Source organism: Oryzias melastigma, linkage group LG21, assembly GCF_002922805.2.
Source record: "Oryzias melastigma strain HK-1 linkage group LG21, ASM292280v2, whole genome shotgun sequence".
In the NCBI taxonomy this organism is placed as follows: domain Eukaryota; kingdom Metazoa; phylum Chordata; class Actinopteri; order Beloniformes; family Adrianichthyidae; genus Oryzias; species Oryzias melastigma.
This window is the reverse complement of record NC_050532.1, coordinates 25,102,663-25,122,857: the sequence shown is the minus strand read 5'-3', so window position 1 is coordinate 25,122,857 and position 20,195 is coordinate 25,102,663. Positions and strand designations below refer to the sequence as shown.

General features: G+C 38.6%; 1 protein-coding gene across 5 annotated transcripts in view; it reads right to left on the bottom strand.

Moving 5' to 3' along the window:
- Positions 1-20,195, bottom strand: part of fer1l6 (fer-1 like family member 6) — a 27,346-nt gene extending 7,151 nt beyond the window's left edge. For 2 of the 5 annotated variants that reach the window (XR_004946924.1, XM_036209616.1), the window contains exons 1-29: positions 17,458-20,195; positions 14,652-14,734; positions 14,315-14,417; positions 12,865-12,919; positions 12,656-12,787; positions 11,675-11,737; positions 11,525-11,603; positions 11,292-11,448; positions 11,026-11,212; positions 9,629-9,730; positions 9,459-9,549; positions 9,263-9,380; positions 8,972-9,197; positions 7,232-7,334; positions 6,917-7,154; positions 6,699-6,819; positions 4,976-5,076; positions 4,627-4,729; positions 3,085-3,204; positions 2,850-3,002; positions 2,606-2,771; positions 2,417-2,541; positions 2,207-2,341; positions 1,990-2,139; positions 1,805-1,912; positions 1,678-1,740; positions 1,508-1,606; positions 942-1,167; positions 15-133 (exon numbers count right to left, since the gene is read on the bottom strand). Coding sequence is in view for 4 of the 5 variants with exons in the window: in XM_036209616.1 (XP_036065509.1) it covers positions 15-133; positions 942-1,167; positions 1,508-1,606; positions 1,678-1,740; positions 1,805-1,912; positions 1,990-2,139; positions 2,207-2,341; positions 2,417-2,541; positions 2,606-2,771; positions 2,850-3,002; positions 3,085-3,204; positions 4,627-4,729; positions 4,976-5,076; positions 6,699-6,819; positions 6,917-7,154; positions 7,232-7,334; positions 8,972-9,197; positions 9,263-9,380; positions 9,459-9,549; positions 9,629-9,730; positions 11,026-11,212; positions 11,292-11,448; positions 11,525-11,603; positions 11,675-11,737; positions 12,656-12,787; positions 12,865-12,919; positions 14,315-14,417; positions 14,652-14,734; positions 17,458-17,474 (3,543 nt within the window). In the remaining variant the exon portion in view is untranslated. The remainder of the gene's footprint in view (positions 1-14; positions 134-941; positions 1,168-1,507; positions 1,607-1,677; positions 1,741-1,804; positions 1,913-1,989; positions 2,140-2,206; positions 2,342-2,416; positions 2,542-2,605; positions 2,772-2,849; positions 3,003-3,084; positions 3,205-4,626; positions 4,730-4,975; positions 5,077-6,698; positions 6,820-6,916; positions 7,155-7,231; positions 7,335-8,971; positions 9,198-9,262; positions 9,381-9,458; positions 9,550-9,628; positions 9,731-11,025; positions 11,213-11,291; positions 11,449-11,524; positions 11,604-11,674; positions 11,738-12,655; positions 12,788-12,864; positions 12,920-14,314; positions 14,418-14,651; positions 14,735-17,457) is intronic. The other 3 variants (XM_036209614.1, XM_024286602.2, XM_036209615.1) reach the window with 3 other exon arrangements.

Here is a 20,195-nt window from a genome sequence, read left to right as displayed (position 1 = left end):
TGTGTGAGAATCACCCTTTTCTTCCTGGGCTCCTCTGGCGGTGGGGGCGGGGCTTCACTCTCCACAGTGACGAGGAAATCCTGGTTGGTTAGCGTCGTGACTGAACTGGTTTCTCCATCAAACTCGGACAGTCCTGAAGGAGAAAAGGTAACGATTCTTTGATCATTTCATAACATCATGCAGAGGAAAATTATAACAAAATATTTCAGTTTAATTATAAAGCGTTAGTCACATGACCCAAACGGGGGGGTTGACCCGTTCATGTGCTGCAGATTTGGGGTCGTCTGGGTTTGTAAAGAGTCATAGAGAGGACACCTCAATGGAGGTTATGAGAATGAATATATGGAGCTAAATTGGGGTCAATATTATCTGAAACTCAAATAAAACAACTTAAAAAAAATAAATGTCAGAAACCTTTTCCTACTCAAAAAATCTATTTAATTGTTCTCAGCTTCAAATATTCATTTTTTAGGCTTCAAAACTTAAAATTTCAATTTCAAAACTTTTTTTTCAGCTTCAAATCTTTTGATTGGTCCTTCGTGTTAGCCCCGCCCCAATGCGCCACAATGGGGCCAAAAGCTTTGAAACGGAAATTTTCAGATTCAAAACTGAAGAAAAAAAAAGAGCTGAAAGTGAAAAAAAGATTTGAAAATGATTTGAAACCTAAAAAACAGAACATTATTTAAGTATAGCAAAACGTTTCTGACATTTTATTTTTTTTATTTTTTTGGCCAAACACCAATATTTTTTTCAAGTTGTTTTATTTGGGTTTCAAATAATATTGGCCACATTTTAGCTCCATATGAACGAACCATCGTTTTTAGCTCCATGAGTTTAAATCTTTGTAAATATTTGTGTTAAAATAAAAAATGTGTTGAGCAAAAATTCAACATTTTTCTTCTAAACTGGCCTCAACATTTGTGAGCTGTTTCACTACGAACCTTCGTGGAGCAGCGTCTCCGGCATGGAGCTGGGTCCAGCTCCTTGTGGGACCTCGGGGGGTTGGTGCGTCCTCATGGAGGACGGGGCGACCGGGGGCGGAGTGTATTTGAAGGCTTTCAGGTTGTTGATGATGTGGTTTCCAACGAGAGTGCTGCGGCCAAACGCTCGCCAGTCCACCACGGTGATGCTGAGAGGAGGATGGAGGTGTTCGTTCTCCGGCAGCTCCTGGAGAGCAGAAGAGTCGGTGACGATCCGAAGAGGAAAAGCCAGGAAGTTCAGGTTAAAAAGTTTAATGAAAGCTGATTAGCTTGATCATAAAATGGGAAAAAGTTATTAAAATGGGAAATAAGCTGAAAAATTAAATTTTTTGTTATGCATGGCCATGAAAAGGTCTTAAAAAGTCTTTAATTTAACTAAAGGAAACTTGTAGGAATCCTGAATAAATAAATAAACATAAATAAACAAAAAGACAAGATAAAAAAAAAGCCAATAACTTTCTTCAACAAACTAAGGGTTTTTTTTGGTTTTCTCAACATCGTCGGTGGTTTCAGGACTCTTTCCTTACCAGCTCCATGGCGTCCACCAGCGTGGTGAAGTTTGGGTTGGACTTGTATTTCTGAATGACAGAAGATCGCAGCGTTTTGCCCGCGCACTCGATGAACACCTGAGAGGAAACGTTCAGACTTTAGGAGTTACAACACCTCCAGAGAACGGGTTCAGAAGACATTTGTGTACCTGTGGACGATCTACTGACAGGAGCTGCACCTTCTTCAGCTCCCTCAGACCCCAAAACAGCACCTGATGGAGAGACGGTTTACAGACCAACCAAACAAAACTAAACTTAAATGGTCGCACAGCCAACCTCCAGCCTGTAGGTGCTGAGGACGGGTCTGATGTTGGCCGGAACCGGGAAGATCCCTCCTTCCCTCTCCTCTAAAGCTGGAATGTTCTGCTGTCCAGACTCTGAGATCTGTACAGTTTTATCAAAATGATTATTTCTGCTTCCATCTTTTGTGTTTATTTGAACAACGTGTTTTTTTAACTGACCTGCAGCAGCTCGAAAGCAGCCAGCAGGTCTCCTCCTGACAGGCTGCCGCAGTGCAGAGGGCTGTACTGCAGCGTGGGAGGAGAGTACGGTTCCGAGGACAGCTGGACCTCCGGAACCGCCACGGTGGACCCGAGATACTCGGCCTTCCCCTGCAGACAGGAGGAGGAGTCAGAGCGGTCTGAGAGGCAGCAGGTACTGACAAACAGCCGGCCTCACCAGAGCATCGTCGTCGTAAACCTCCACGACGACCCGCGGAGGCTCCTCCCTGATGAGCCGCAGGTCTCCGCCCACCTGCAGGTTCATCATCTGCAAACACTGGTTCCACGTGGGGCTGAGGGTCTGGTTGATGATCTGAGGAGAAACAGAACCAGGTCTTAACAGGAGGTCTCACTCTGAGCTTTTTACAGAGAAGGAGGAGAACTTTACGTTGGTGGTTTGACTGTTGGAGAGGAAGGTGACCCGGGCGAAAGGGTCCGACAGACCCGTGTTGTCTGCAGCGATCAGGCCGCGGGCCTGGTACATGTGACACCTCAGCTGGAACTCGTGTTTCTCTGAAGAAGAAAAATTCATTTGAATTTATAGAGTGACTGAAAGCAACAGTCTGCTTCCCCTCACCTGTACTAGCCAGGTACGACGGCAGGCCGCTCTCCTCCGCCGAGGCTGGTCTGAACCCCGCCGGGAGGTCGTCCAGCATGTGGGCGGAGTCCGAACAGGACCCGAACCAAAGGAACACATCCAGCTTGGCCTGGACCGTCAACCCGATGGTGCGTTTCCCTGGAGGCTGCACACAAACACACATCCAGAAGAAGCTCCTCCCCCTTCTCAAAGGAGGAGGCGGCGCTGGGATCTCCTCGCTTACCTTCAGGAAGAGAGTCAGGATCTTCCCACAGAGGATTCCTCGTGCCTCTCGGTTGCTAGAGAACAGCAGGTCTCTTGTTCGAACGCGGGCGTACGCCACGCGCTTGTTGTTGCTTAGCAACCAAACGAAGAGGTCTGGGACCGTGTGCTGAGGCTGCAGCGCAGGACGAGGATGCAGTCTTATCAAATAGATCAATTTTTTAAACCTGCACACCATGTTCAGTCGTATATATTACCTCCTCAACGAGAAAACGTAACTTCTGAGTCAGTTTAGTCGCATCCTGCAGCTTCTCTTTCATTCCTCCGGCTTTCCTCCTCCGGTCATCCAGGGACTCCGCCTCTCCGACCATACTCTCCTGTAAAACACAACCCCATAGAAAATATTTGGAGGGAGTTCAAAGTCTGTGTTGCCCAGTGACAGCCCCAAAACAAACATCACTGCTCTAGAGGAGATCTGCATGGAGGAATGGACCAAAATACCAGCAACAGTTTGGGAAAACCTTGTGAAGACTTAAAACATTTGACTTTATATGACAAAGCATTGAGTTGAACTTTTGTTTTTGACCAAATACTTATTTTCCACAATAACCGACAAATAAATTATTTAAAAAATCAAAACGTGATTTTCTGTATATTTTTTTCTCATTTTGTCTCCCCTAGTTGATGTAAACCAATGATGAAAATTACAGACCTCTCTCATCTTTTAAAGCAGAACTTACACAATTGGTGGCTGACATTGTTTTTCTAACACACGCTTATTTAAAAACAAGGTATTTAAAATTACCAGAGTAACATGCCTACATTTTGTTGCTGATTTCACAATAAAATTTTGTTTTTAAAGGGCAGAACTTATTTTTAGAAATATTAAGACAAGTTCTACTAGTTATATTAACAGATTTTTTCCACTTATAACAGAGAAAATAATGTTTTACTCATTTTGAGGATTTTTTTTTCCAGATTCTGATATTTGCTGATTAAAAAAAAAGAAAGAATCTTTATTAAAATCCCAAAACAATTTAGTTCAGTCCAGAAAATCAGAAAGAAATAACAAAAGAAAATTGTATTTATTTATAAACTAGCTCAACAGTTATGCTGTTTTTAGAGCTTATAGTATAACTTTTTAATTGTGGATCTGTTCCAACCACTTCAGAGCACAGAAAAGTCAACTTGTAATTTCATTTTGTGTGTTTTTCCCCTTTAAACTGAGGTTAAATTTAATAAATAAATAATGTATTCATTCTTAAAAGAGAAAAGTACTTGTTCAGCCACTGGGTTAACACATAGAACATTAACAAAATAAATAAAATTAAAGTAAAATAAAAATAATGCACATGAATCACTAATAAATTTCATATAGACGGGGCAAAAAAATAAAAGCAAGCTATGCTAAAATACATAAAATGCTGCGTTAAATGCAGAAACTATAGTAGTATTGTATGAAAAAAACATAAGAGCTTTAAAATAAATGATGAAGACTATAACAAACAATAAAAATGCAAAAGTTACAAAAGTGAATTATCTGAAAAGATGTTAAATTCAAAATCAGTTGTTTTCTTGTTTATTTATGCAAAAATAATCAGAAAAATCCACCATGTTTAATGCAAATGTTTATGCTGATGCAAAAAAAATAAAGCTCAGCTGTAAGATAAATAATAATTTAGGTGAAAAAAATGCAACAAACTTAAAATAAATTAATCAACACGGAATCTGTTGAAGATCTAGTTGGACAAATAAAAATCAAATTAGAAAAAGTTTAATCTGGTCAGAGAATCGCTCACCAGCTCCTGTTTGCACATGGTCAGACGTTTCTTGTCCAGCTGCGTCAGTTTGCTGGACTTCATCTCTGCCTTCAGTTTGGTTTCTGCCAAAGCGATGAAACTCCTGCAGAAGACGAAGCTTCATCGGTCTCTGAGGTCTGACAACAGTTATTCCAAAACCTCACATTTGAACTGAACTTCTCTCACAAAATCAAGCCAAAAGTTAGGAGGAAATGAGCTCCACACACGTCAGAAACAGAAACTGTTCAAACTTCAGTCATTAATTTGTAAAGTAATATTCTTTACTCTGAAATCTCAAGAAAAACTCCTCCAAATGTCTCCTGATCGAAGAGAGCGTTCTCATCAGTACCTGGCATCCCAGCAGAAATCTGTGAGCGCCGTTCTGAGGATGGACTCCGCCGCCACGTCAGACTTTTTGTAGGCCTGCGCCGCCGTGGAAACGCCTTCCTCCTGAAGAAACATCAACAGATCTTCATCACATCGACCGCCTGCAGAGTTTGGATGTGACTTTGAAGTTTTATTCTAAATTTTGGTTCAAAGTTAAAAAATTTTGCAAATTGAGATCAACACCGGTTCACCAATTGAACCTGATAACCACTTTCAGGAAAAACATTTTAGTTTGAAACTTTTAGGATCATTATGATTCAATATTGTTTTTTTTAATTATTGTATTTAACTTCTTTTTAAAGGTTAGCTTTTTGAAAACTGCTCAAGTATTTCTTTTTTGTCTCCACTGAAACATTTAGAGATTTTTTTCTGTGTTCCATTAAAAAAACAGTTTATGTATTTCAGCTCTGTGACAATTTTAACTTTAAACTGTTATTTGAGTCATTGTTTCATCATTTAGTATCTCCAACTTTCTTCTGCTGCTTTGTACTCTTTACTCTTAATTTACATGTAACAGATGAGTTAATACAGATTTGTCAAATGTACAGACTCACTTTCATGTTTTAAGTTGACTTTTTTTAGCATTCTTAGATCATTAAAGATTTTTCTTTGATAGTTTGTTTTTCTTAGTCAGATTATTTTTTATTTTTTTTAGCATTTTTATATTATTAAAGATTTTTTTTTGTTTGTGGGGTTTTTCTTAAGCAGATATTCAGGTCTATTTAAATGTTTTGCTATTATTCTTTAATTTCTTTTAGCATTTTTAACAGATATTAAAAATTTAGGGTTTATTTTACAGTTTTTTAAAATTCAAATTAAAAAAAATATTGAACTTGTTTTTAGCAGAGAAGTTAGTGTCTGTTTCTCTTAATTTAACGAATATCTACTTTGGCTCAAACAGATCTGAGGATTTGATTGAGTATATGGGGCATCCTAAAAGAAAATAAATATAATTGTGAGAATAAAATTGTAAATATGTCATTTAAAAAGTTAAAATTTTACAAGGAAAAAAAATCAGCGAAAAACGATCTAATTTCATGGAAATAAAGTTGAACAAAAAGGTACTATAAAAGGTCATTCCTGTTTACCTACGAACCAGATTCAGCATTCAGATTCTTGAGCAGTTTTCTGAACTGTCTGAAACATAAATTAAACAATGTTTATACATTTTAAAGGCGAAAAGTACTATTTTAGTTAGGAAAAAATAAGTTTTTTGTAAAATTATAACCTTTTAAAGCATTCATTTATGACTAATTCTCTTTATTCTCTGTTTCATAATTGTACACATTTTTTTCTCGTAATTTCCCTTTTTATATTTGTAATATTTAGAATTTTTTTGAATATTTTTTCATCTTTATTCTCATGTATTTGTGTGTTTTTCTTCTTTTATGTCGCCCCTAATACTCAAAAAACCTAAAAAAAAGTTTTGTATTATATTTGGGTAATATCTCTGAAACAGTCTCAGCAAGAGGCCAATATTTGGTAGAAATATTGTTAACTGTAGCTAGGGAGGCCATTACTCGAGCCTGAGCCACCAACTCCCACAGAATGGACGCATATAGAGGAAGAGATCTTCATTACGGAGACCTTGAGACTGAAAAATGCTACATTCAGGGGAAAATGGGACAAATGGAATACATACAAGACGTCTCTGATGATTGGATAATATTTCTAGTGTTTCATACAAACAGAACGGCCATGTTTTCCAGCATGTTGGAGTTGTGCAGTCGATAGGTTTTGTCCTCCCAGTAGCTCAGAACATGAACACACGGCTTCTGCTGCTCCAGAGGCAAATACATGTAGTACCTGAAGGTAACCATAAACAGATTTAATTATAAAATAAAAGAAACATTTAAGTCAGGAGCGAGAAGACAAATCCTTTGAATTTTAAGGGTGACTGAACTTGTTTCCATCGACGATGACGGGGCGTTCCGGAGGCGTGGTGGACTTGGAGCTGGCGTTGTGGCTGGAGGAGTCTCTGGGTAGGAGGGGTGAGGAGGGGCAGCTGGGGGAGGAGCTCATAGAGGGGGGCATGAGCGTGTCGCCGGCATCTGGGAAGTCCAGCGCTCTTCTCCGGTGAGAGACGGCCGGACTGGAAGCGGCCTGCTGAGCTGCAGGCTCCAGGACGTTTCCATAGTTACCTGAAACAAACTCCATCAGTCGATGGGTACCATCAGGTGTGGGAGGCATTTGGGTCGACGGAAGAACCCCGACTCACCCAAAGAGAACTCAAAGGTGATGGGCTTGTCTCCGATCTTCCTGTCAATCATGGTGGCTTCTAAGAGAGCGCCGAACAGCAGGAAGCTGTCCTCATCGGAGATCTGCAGGAAACACAGAGAGCATCAGTAGATCCAACTCTGATCCTCTCTTCATGTCTTTACATGGTTCAGCTGCAGCTTAAAGCAAAAACATGGAGAGTCTGCGTTGAGGAAAATATAACACTGAAAATGTAGACAATTGTTGATACAGATAGATAAAAAAAAATGCAAAACTTATGACAAATATAAGTTTTTAATTGTTTGTTTTTATGAAGAACTGCAGCAGGGGAACTTAAAAGAACAAAAAATAAAACATCAATTATTAAATTGATTATCAATACACTTCTATACATCAGGAGTTTCATCTTTGGTGAAAGCTCCAGAAGGTTTTTAAACTGGTTCAGCACAGACAAGGTTCAGTTCAGAAGTTTCCACTATTACAACTTTTTACAACTGATACCTGATATTTTCCAGCCTCTTCCAGCCAATACCGATAATTAATATTTTTTAAGAAAAAAATTATCTGCAAGTACAACTTAAGACCGTCTAACTCTTATATATTCCAACAAATTTGCAGAACTTGTTTTTACCTGCAAATAAATTGAACAAAGTTAGTACAAACAATACTAGCTTTTTAAGTCTGCCGTACATCTGTAAATAGAGAAAGTTAATTTCAATCAGAACAAATGTTATTTAACTTAAATAGCAATGTAACATTTTTTGTGATTGATTATGTAATATGTGCTTATTTTATGTATTATTACCTGATTGCTTGAAATGAACCATTTCATTCTAGTGCGGCCACAAACAATAATTTTAACTGTCGACTAATCACCAATTATTTTTTCCGATTAGTCGACTAATCGGGTGGGTAACGCGCTAACGGGATGTAAAGCACATATTTTAACCACATTAGCTTTCAACTAACAAAAAACTAGATATGTAGAATTACCTGTGATAATGCTAGTGTGAATGCTGTAAGCTGAATTTGGCCGTTGAAAATACTAGTGCTGATAGCTGAAGATCTGAAATTGATAGCTAAAAAGGTTTAAGTTAATAGCTGAAAACGCTGAGGCTGATAGCTAAGAACGCTGAAATTGAAAGCTAAAAACGCTGAAGCAAATAGCTAAGAATGCTGAAATTGATAGCTAATAAAGCTGAAACGGAAATCTAAAAACGCTGAAGCTAATAGCCAGCTAAATTATTAGTCAAATGCCAAATTATACTTAAAAAAAACTTAAGTTCGCCAAAATTACTGGCATGTAGCTAAACTGCAAAACAGCCTAAAAGACAACAAAAAGGCCTAAATTAGCCAAAACAGTTTGCATTTAGCTTAAATATTAGCTAACCTCCAAAACACCCTAAAAAACTAAAAGAAAGCCTAAGTTAGCCACAACAGCTAACCTGTAGCTGAAATATTAGCTAAACTCCAAAAATAGCCCGAAAAACTTTAATAAATGCCAAAATAGTCCAAAAAGCTAGCATAATGCCATCATAACCTTTAACTTTACTACACTCTGACTCCATATAATATGAAGTCACAACTAATCATAACGACTAATCAACATTTAAATTAGTCATTGGCTATTTTAATAGTCGATTAGTCGTTGATTAGTCGACTAATCGTGGCAGCCCTATTTTATTCATTCATAATTATGGTGCAATCCGACTCAAAATCAAAGAACAGAGTTTCTTCCTACTTCCGGAGGCGGTTCCGTGGGCAGAACCTCGGCTGCTGCAGCTTTAGCTTCATCCGCTGCTCCTCCCGCTGCACCTCCTCCTCCTCCTCCTGCAGGAGTCTTCCCATCTTTCCCTCCTCCTTTACCTCCTTTGGGGTCCTTCATGGCTTTCATGATTCCGCTGAGCTTAGACTCCGTCGGTCCACCTGACAGGATCTCTACCACCAGCTCCAGGTAGACCCGACCTCTGAAACCAGAGTCACAGTCAGCTGCAGCGAAGACGTCCTTCATGAAGGTCTGAAGACACTGAACCTGTAAGAAACGCCTTCTCCGATCCCCTCGTTCAGCTCTCCTGTGTCGTCACCCAGAGAGAAGTTCCTGGCAGAGCCGTACAGGTTGATCCAAGCGGGTCCAAATGTTGGTAAAAAGCCTTAGAGCAGTGAGAAGGTCAGGAGAAGGTCGAGTTCTTTGTTTTTTTAGGTAATCTATTCTGAGTCCACACTCAAACCTTTGTCTCCATCCTGCTCGTTAGAGATGCGCCTCAGGTCAAAGTAATGAGTTCCTATGGCAACATCACTCATGCTTCCTTCATCCCAGACCTGCAGGACAGGAGTCGGAACCATCTGCTGTTTGAGTCAAACCACAAAACTTTAATGACATTTATGTAAAATGTCTGACCTGGATCTTCAGCCTCTGACACAGAGGAGGAAACATCTCAGTGAAGACGATCTGCTCGTTCCACACTGGGTCTGCCGTGGACCTCTGAGTGGACGTGCGGCCCTGAAACACACATGGAGTCCTCACAAAATGTTGGAAGGAGCTCAAGCTGGTTTTCAAGTGACTAATATACGTATGTTTGGTGCAGTGTGATTCACGTGGTGTCCCTCTCTCGATTCCAGGTGTATCGTCGGCGCTGCTGTCTTTGGTCGCGGACCAAAGACGTTGCTAAGTTTAGTTTAGTTTAAATGAAATTGAATTGTAGCAATTTTTGCAGTTTCTTCTCATTTCAAATCCGTATTGAGGCTCTTTTATTACATAACATTCTAAAAAAAAAGTTCCATTTTATTTTTTTGTAATAAATAAACTTTAATACACATGCCCACTTTGAACAACAATGTTTTGGGACTCCAATTGATGTATTTTTGACAGTTACGGGACACATTTTTGCACAAACTATACACAACTTTGTCTTCATGAATACATTTCTTTTTGACAGTTTTCTTACTCCGTACAGGTCAAGTTTTCCAGATTCCTTGTGCTTCTTCAAGATAATAAAGTGTAAATTAATATGTGTGCAAGTAAACAATAATTAATAGGAAATCCCACTACACTGTATGATCACATGGTTTTGCTAAATTCAAAGTGTTGCCACACTTTGGACTGGAATGATGGTTGATCAGTTTTTGCTGCATCACGTGTGTTTTCTGCTGTGATGGTCGTTTTTATGTTACTGTAAAATAAAGCTGCCATGTCTCCATCATTAGCTTTAATTGTTTAAGATTTGTGCTTAAATTAAAATTAAAGACAATAGTTTTTTAATCCTTTAATAATTCATTCAGATTTTCTCCTTCATTTCTTTCTGATATTAAAACAAGATTTAAATCAAATTAAACTGAATCAGCTACTGAAAACTAAACAAAAGTATTTTTGAAGCTTTAGAACATATATTTAATAAAACAAAGTATTTCAAAACCTATTGACACGTATAAACACACTTAAAATATTTGCTCACTGAGGCCTATTTATAAAAGCAAAACACTAATAAAATCTTTGAACTCAAGATGTTCCTATTCTTAAAAAAAACTTGAGGAACGTCTCAAAACAAAGTGTTTTGAGACGTTGCATCTTCAAAAAACGGGGGAAAAAATATATATCTATCACTACTGACCCGGATTAGTCCCATTGCACATCAAAGAGAATGGCTTTAGAAAGATAAAAACAAACCACTAATCGACTATTGTGATAGTTGGCGTAGTCGTGACTAATCATGGCAGCTCTATTCCCCATTACATCAAATCCAGGTCTCTGGATCGTCCTGCACTTGTTATTGAGGGAATCGGACCGTTTCTTCGTACCACTTGTTTGAAGAAGCTGACCACGACATATGGGTCTATGAGCGCCGTGTTGTCTCCGATGAAGGCCTTGGTCACGTTGGCCATGATGCTGGAGTTGTTCCGCGGGAGACCCTCGGCTCGGTAAACCTTCACGCAGAAGCGAGCCAGCGGTCGTTCTGAAGGAAACCCTTCTGGAATCAGCAGATTCCTGAGGAGAACAACGAACCCTCAATGGACAAAAGAGATTCTCCTCCATGAGATCCTCTGTTTTCCTGCAGAAGTCCTACTTGTCTATCTGCTCTTCAGCGTCACTTGCTTTGGACCCGGGCTGTATGCTGTCCCCCTTTGCAGAGACACTGATGTCACACTTGACATAACCTTTGACCCCAGTGCTGACATCCCCGGGGTTGGTGAGCATCGCCCACTTGTTGATGAACTGATGACCTTAAAGAGGAGGACACAAACGTCTCGTCAGCTCGGACTGAGCTCCTCTGTAGCTCAGAGAATGCCGAGGAAAGACCTGGCTGTTTGTAGACCGTCCACACGTCCAGCTTGAAGGAGCCAACACAGGAAGTCCTCAGCATCTTTGAGTGAACCACCTGGAGCAGACAGGTGCAGGAAGTGAGGCGGAAGCCATTTTTCTGACGAGTAAAACATTTGTGAAACGAACCGTCAGCTTGATGACTTTGTCGAAGAAGATCTCCTTATGGGCGAAGAAGTCAAACAGGAAGTACTGAGGGAGGAAGCAGAAGTTGATGGAAGAGCCTCCAGGAACTAAATCACATGTGTCAAAGTCAAGGCCCGGGGGCCGGATCCGGCCCTCCAGGTAATCAAATCCGGCCCTCCAGATCATTTTATTTAAGTTTTAAGTTCATATATTTTGGAATAATATTCCTGCCTTTTTATTATTCATAACTATGTTCAAAAGTTACAGTTTTAACGTTTTGAAAATTGGCATTCTGCTAACTTTTTGGACTATTTTGGTATTTCCGTCCTATTTTGGAGTTTAGGTAATAGTGCAGCTACAAGTTAGTTGTTTCTGCTTTTTTCCATTTTGGTGTTTAGCTAATATTTCAGCTACATGTTAGCTGTTTTGGCTAATTTGGGCTTTTTTAAAATAGCTTTTTAAGCAGTTTTGGAGTTCAGCTGATATTTCAGCTAAATGCCAGCTGTTTTGGGTCATTTAGGATTTTTTTTGTTTTTGTTTTTAGGCTCTTTTGGAGCTAGGCTAATATCTACACACTAGCTGTTTTAAAGTTTGGCCATTTTTAAGCTATATGCTAGCTGTTTTGGCTTACCTAGGTTTTTGTTGTTTTTTTTCACCTTTTTCGGCTAATTTAGCATTTAGCTAATATTTTAGCTGGCTATCAGCTTCAGCTTTTTCAACTATTAATTTCAGCATCTTCCACTATCAGTACTAACATCTTTAGTGGTCAAATTTAGCTTACAGCATTCACACTAGCATTAAAGCAGATAATGCTACATATCTAGTTCATATTTATGTTAAAAAGTTACGGTTTTAAAATATTCGTTTTAGTGTATTCAATAAATGTTTATCCTATTCGGTCTGTGACCTAAGGTGTGTTTTGGATTTTGACTCCCTGATTGAGTTTGACACCCCTGAACTAAGCCATCAAATCTCCAGACTTACCTCATTATAAAAAGGAGCGTTGGTTCCTTCTTTGACCGACGTTTGCTTCTTCTCGTCTCCGATCTCGATCACCACACTGGGGTCGATGTTCTCCCCCACCAGCTGTCTGGCTTCTGTGATGTTGACGGCGATCTACAAATGCATGAAAGAGGTCGAGTAAAGCTGAGTTTAGTGCTGCTCTCCTACCTGAGGTGATGATGATAGATTACCTGGAAGCTCTGCGGCTTTCCCTCGCTGTCCTGGATGTGAGTGTTCAGCTTTGCCCTGTGGACGTTTGACAGAAATGTCCTCAAAGCAAATACTGCTTCCCTGTGTGTTTCCCTTTCTCTGCATGACACCAAACTGTTGTTCACAAATGCAACTTACTATGAACATGTTTGAGTTAAAACTCAATAACAAATAGTTGCTAGAAGGCTGCTAGAAGTTAGAGGCTAGGGAAAGTATAGTGCACTGGGGTTCCGTTCTCTGTTCTTCATTTACTTCTTCTCTATTCTTTATTTTTTTTTATTTAGCTCTCTATGCTTCTGGTTGGTGCAGTGTGATTCATATGTTGCTCTTCTTTCATTCATTTGAACCCTGAACTCAAAAAACGTAGTGACGACTTTTTCTTGTTAGAACCACTCAGTAGAGGTGCCAACGATGCCATCCTTACCAAACAGTAAAACAACCGTATGGCTCCGCCATCCACTCATTTATTCAGAATTCAGCATTGCATCAAAACCACAAAACATTCCCTGTTTTTAAACAAAAGTTATTGACTTCAAAATAAAAGCATAATTTGTTTTTTAAATTTAATTATAGCATTGGTGACAAACCAAAAAAATGTGCCACATAAATGGTGCTAGCACTGACTTTATTTCAAATTATGTGCAAAAAAAAAAAAGTTTTTTATTCAAGAGGAAACTGAATTAAGTGGAGTCCTGGGTTTAAAGCTACGCTGCAAATTAGCGACAGAAAGAAGAGAAAAACTCAAAATAAAATATTAATAAATCAAGAGAAAACATGTCTAAATAACCCAAATCAAATATTAACTTTTCATTTTTAAAAACTTCAGCTATAAAATCTCCACAGTCAGAAACAAAACCTTAAAGTCAAACTCCAACAATTTTTTTTAATTGTCAAAGCGTTCCTGAGGAGTCTTTAAATGATGATTTTTGCCATTTTTAAAAAATGTTGTTGTTTTCTAGGACATAGTTTCAGCCGAGCGGCAGGAGTTCATTAGAAATTTAGTTGATGCAGAGTAGGCCTACCCACATTTCCCATCATCCATCTGTTTATACACTCTCCCACTACCTTACAACCCTCGTTAGTGATGCAACAAAATATCAGAGCTATCAGCCGTACAGTTTAGATCCAGATTTCAGCTCAGACGAGGAAAACAAAGACGTTCATGGATCTACTTGTCTGCAAGTGATGCATCAGAATTTAGCAGAGCAGGGAGCTTGTGGCCCACCGACTGTGGCACCTACCTCACTGCTACAAGCTTTTCACACTGCATTTTTTTTGGTCTGTTCCTGATTCACAGTGATTTGAATGAAAACTACTCAGAAATGTCATCAGAGAAATGCCACAAGAACATGTTAAAAACACCAAAAACACGATTTTTTATCATGAAGACGTGTCTGTTTGATGAAGACTTGTCCAGTTGTACCATTCTACCTTTTGTCGTTTGGGATTGTTCTGGTTCTGACTGGCGGTTGCTCCTCAGTGTTTTCTTCCAGCTGCAGCACAGAACCGTCAGACGGATCTTTCCCTGCATTTTCTGAACAAACACAGACAGACGGTTGTCTAAGTGACTTCAAGCAGAAACAACCATTTTTGTTTTAGACGGCACGTCCTTCTCCTGGAAGAACAGAGACTTTTCTGGACGGTAAACTCTCAGCGTCGTATTGACATGTGTCTGTTTGACGAGGGCTTGTCCACCAGCAGAAACGACAAGCATCCCTCCTCCACTGTAAACACAGCTCTCGCTGACAGATGTGTTTGCAGGTCTCACCCACTGCTCCTTCATTCACCAGCACCAGGTCTGCATCGGCCTTCTTCTTCTTCTTCAGCCCAAACAGCTTCTTCTTCCCCTTTCTGCTCGCAGAGAAACAAGGAAAACGTTTTTTACTTTAATTTTGACAAATAGCCTTCAGGGGTCGTGATAATAAAGTTTTTTATTCTTTTCTTTTTTTAGACAGATATTGGGAGAAATCCTCAAGAATATGTTATTTGTCCAGTTTTCTTTAAGCTTAATCACAGCAGTAAAAATGTCAGATTTCTAAAACAAAATCAAAACTTTTTCTGTCATTCTTCCGCTTCACATAATTTAAAATGTGGAGAAAGAAGCATAAATGTAACTACAGGGTCACAAAGACATTTCTGCAGTTTGAGTGTCCTGAAAACCACAGTGAGATCCATCATCCACACATGGAAAAACATGGAACAGTGGAGACGTTTAAATGAGTCCAAGAACCCAACAAGGACTCATCCAGGAGAAAATCAAAGAAGCAGAAGAACAAGGAAAGACCTGCAGGCCTCATGTGACTCAGCTAAGGTCAGAGGTCATGATTCAAGACTTTGGGACTGAAGTGGGACACAGGAGAGTTCACTGCTGAGCAACAGAAACTTTGGGACAAATAATTCGTGGACAGATGAGGAATCTTCTGGAGGGTCTGAAAGCAACAGTCAAACATGGAGGTGGGAGTGTGATGGTGAGATGCTGCCTTAGTTTAAATGATTTCAATTTAGTTCTTCATCCATTCATTATCTAAAAAATAAACAGGATTTAAGTTCTGCAGCAGCAGATCTTTCTCTAAATGGATCTGAAAGTTGTTTTTATGAACCTGCATTCATCTGACCACATTTTGATGAGCTGCTGTTGCGTCGCTGCTCCACGTTTGTCCACTAATGACCAGCTACGGTGGCCATTTTGGTTCAGTTTTTCCAGTCCCTGCATTGATCGTATTCAAACGGAGGGATCTCAGAGGAAACCGAAGTTTGCGCCAATTCAGACTGAAACTTTGTTCTGAATTATCGAGGGACAGAGTATTAGGACAAGAAAATACAATGTTTTTTAAATTTACGAGAAAAAAAGTTGTAACTGTTAAATTGTGTAAATAAAGTTTTATATTTGTGACTTTAAAAGTCATCGGGTAAATTTATGACTTTTTATGACATGTACATGTTTAAAAGTTACAACCTTTTTTCTCATAAATTCAAGACTTTAAAGTCGTAATTTTAAAAGAATTTTATTTTCTTGTCCTAATACTCTGTCCCTCAATAATCTGGATGTGTAGTCTGAATATACCTTTAATTGATTTTAATCCAACTAAGACGCTGAATTTGATCCTGAACTGAAATTCATGTTGAACGTTCTCCAAAGTGTCTGAACTCAAATAAATTCTGCAAAGATTGAAGCTAAAGTCCTCCACCGATCAGCTTTATCAGGTTAGAAATGGACCAGACTCCTTCAATAAATCCTTTCAGCAGCAAAATAAAGCATTTGTGTTATACATATATGGAGCCTAAATCCAAGTTCTCCTTAAAATTCCAGGAATATTTTCCTGTATTCCAACCAAACAAACCAGCTGTACAAAAAAATAAAAAGGCAAAAATGTTACAAGTTTACCCACCATTACTGCTTTTTTATTCTTTGCATTAAAGTACAAATTCCAGGTTATAAAAAACAGACACTTTAAAAGTTGGGTAGAACATCATTAAAAGTAAGACCTGCAATAAAACATTAAATTCATTTAATGTCTTTATGATCATCAAATACTCTAAAAAGATCTGGTAGGATTTTCTGAAAATGATCTCATGACTTTTCTACTTAGTTCAAGAGATTCTGGATTGAAAATCTAATTTAGAGACCAACAAATTCAAAGGAAGATTTATTTTTAAATAATGTTATAATGTATTTTTAACTAAAAGTGGGATTCACAACTGCAGAGTTTTCTCTTTAAACTCTTCTAGATTTGCTCCGAGAACCTCTTGATGTTTGGACAGTTGTGGTTTTGGTGGAGGGAAATTTACCTTCATGCTGCAGGTGAAAGTTAATCCCATCCTGAAACGGAGTTAACCGTTCCTCACATCAGTCTGCACGAGGCAGAAACATGAGATCATCGCTCTCCAAGTAGAGAACATGTTTTCTGGAAACCTCTGTCCTTGCAGAAGCAGAACCTGCAGACTAAACCGCTTCTCCAGCGGCTCTTCTCTTTCAGCAAAAAGCTGCAGATTTTACCCACAAATTATTCTCTTAATCCACACATTTAATTATAGGCTTTAAATAACATCCAGGAACAGAAACATAAAAATCAATCTTATGAAAATTTACAGTCAAATTAGGAGAAAACATATTTGACACAGAAAAGCAGGTTTTCCTGATTCAGCAGTTTCATCCCAGCAGACATTTTTTCTTAAAGTCAAACCTTCCACAAACTCTTATTTTAGCCGTTTCATCACAGATTTTTGGCTAAATTCTTCTGCTGCCAGACTGTCAAATACCTAACATACTCAGAAGAGTTTTTTTTAATTTAGTGACTACAAAGCCCATACTATCACCACTCCACCTCTGTATCAGTGGAAGTTTTAGCAGTTTCTAAAATTCAAGTTCTGCTGAAATTGTTTTCTGATAATGTGTATATTGTGAGACAATAAATATTAGAGTCTAATAGATTGTTTTCCTCTTATTTTAATTTTCTATGAATTCATGTCTGCAGCAGACATGCAAGTTTTTGCTCCAAATACACAAAATAAATAATTAAAATTCAGATTAAAGTTAAGGGGCGGGGCCTCCAGAGGTGCTGCAGGGTCCTTACCTGGGTTTGGGGTCCATAGTTGGTCGGAGGAACTCGTCACCTCCAGCAACTGGATCTCGTATGCAGCTTAAGTCATTGTAGCAGCAGTTATGAGCATCTATGCAGAAGCTTGAAGCGTGAAGTAGTCATAACTGAGTGTTTGTGCGTGCAGACTGGAGGCCTTGTGACCAGGATGCACACACTCGGTGGCAGAGTCAACAACCCAGCCCCGGGTAAACACTGAGGAGGATCCACCGGCAGACTGGCGGCTGCCGTCAATTAACAAGATTAGAAGATAGAAACTGAAAGTAGTGAAAGAAAACCTTGAATCTGCTAAAGAAAACCCTAAAAGAAAAATCTGCAGGACACATTCTAGTAACACAGAAATGTGATAAACAGAATCTTTGTATTTTTTCACACAGAATAAACACATTTCAGTTTAAAACTACAGTCTCTGTAAAGCTGTTCATCCAGAGCAACAAGTTTCCTCAGGTCTCACGTTGATGAGTGAGTACGCATTTCTTTCTCCAACCAAAAGTGCATTTTAAAAGTTGCTTAGCAACCCAGTATTTACGGATGCCACCCCTACAAAGTGTTTTTAAGTCTCATTACGCTAAAATGGTTAGTTTTTCAGTTAAACTCACAGATGATATTGTGTCTCAGGACTCTTTGGATGACTGACATTAATCTAAGACACCTGTGATAATTAGATGACCAGGTGAGTTCAGTTAAAGGAAAAACTACTAAAGAAAGACGCTTCACATTCTTAAGTAACTCTTTCAAACACTATGAGAAAGAAAAAGGATCTATCTGTTATGGAAAAGCCCGAAATGGTTAAACTTTGGATATTTCACAAAAATGTAAGGTCATCATACTGGCTGATTCAGACACACAGGCTGGTGCATATAAAGGCAGATGGAGGAAGGTTTCTGCCAGACAAATCCATCAGATTACAGCAGCATGCTGGAGTCTCTGGAGTCCACCATCATCAAAGCGTAGGATCCTCCAGATGTAAATCTTCTATTGGACTCCCCTTAAACAACACTCACGAGCAGAAACCGCTGCAGTGAAAACTCATTTTTAAACAGTCTGGTTCACTGATGATTAGTCAACCCTGGATGGTCCAGATGGATGGAGTAGTGGGTGTTGGTGGATGCCCACCATGTCCCAACAAGGCTGTGACGTCAGCACGGAGGTGGTAGAGTCATGGTTTGGGCTGGTTGGCCTGTTTATGGTCCCTGAAGGTGTGAAAACGACCTCAAAATAGTCTTTGGATTTTCTAACTGACCACTTTTCTGCTGTGGGGGCGTAAATTGATGACTCAGAAGATCTTGAGAACCTTTGAAGCATCCACAAGCAAAGGGGGTGGAGCCAGTTCACATCCAGACAGCGGTTCTGGGAGGCTATTCTGAGCAAAGAAATTCAAGCAGAAACTCTAAAAAGTTCAATGGATGCAAGAATTTTGAAGGTGCTGCAAAATAAAGGGGTCCTATGTTTAAATATAACTTGACCCAATGGGTTCAAAGTCCCGCCCGCATGTAAAATTTGACTAAACTCCAAAATAAATCTGTATTTTAAGAAAGTGAAGAAGAGCAACAAAAAAATGAAAATACAAAACAGCACCTTTTTCAAATAAACATGTTTTCATCAGTTAAAGTCTTAGGTTTGACATATTTTTACATTCAAGTTTTTTTCCTAATTTATATTCCCTTTGATACAGTGAAAACTTACAGAGTATTAGGACCACCAAAATAAAAAGTTATAATACAAAATGCAAAGTCATAAATTCATGACCCTTTTTTTCTCGTGTATTTACCTGTTTTAAAGTCCTAGATTTACAACTTTTATAATAATACATTTACGACTTTAAAACGTGTACATTAACAAGAAAAAAGTCACAAATTTACCCTATGACTTTTAAAGTCACAAACAAACGACTTTATTTACGAAATTTAACAGTTATAACTTTCTTCCTCATAAATTTAAGACTTTAAAGTCATAATTTAAAAAACATTTTATCCTCTTGTCTTAATACTCTATTGTAAAAACATTATTTTTTTAATTTATAAGCTAGATTTTATTTCACTTTAACCCTTTAACGCCAAAGCTTTAGCTGCAGTGTTTACATTACATTCGTAGCTCTTTAACTGTTTACAAAATTAATATAATTCCAGTCGATTCTGAAGCGGAAAAAAACTTGCTTTGCACCATTGTGTGACACATAGTAACGTCTGAATCAGCGGATTCACACAATCGCACGGATAGTTGAGCAGTTAAAGTACATCGAAGAGCGTGTGTTTCAAAGAGCGTGTGTTTTTCAGATATCAACGGCGCGTCTACAAAGTGATTCTGTTTTGACCCCATAGTCCTCCAGTATCAAAAGATGCCTTCATATTATTACTTAAATACTAATTTAGATTAAAAAAATAATAATTGAAACAAAAATACAAATGCAAAATGAGAAAAAAATAAAACAGCTCAGTGTTACAGCAACAGGGTTCAATTCTATTAGATCAGAGGTCAGCAACCTGCGGCTCCAGAGCCACATGTGGCTCTTTTAACTCTCCATGGTGGCTCTCTGGCTGAAGAAAAACAAAATAGCAATTTTCAAAAAATTAGAGGTGAGCTATTGTTTTAGCAACATTAATAACTAATTTTTTTGACTAATTTAGTCACTGAGGAATTTTGGCTATTTAGGAGTTCAGCTAGTTATTGAGCAACAAGCTAGCCTTTTTTGGACTAATTTGGCTCTAATTGCA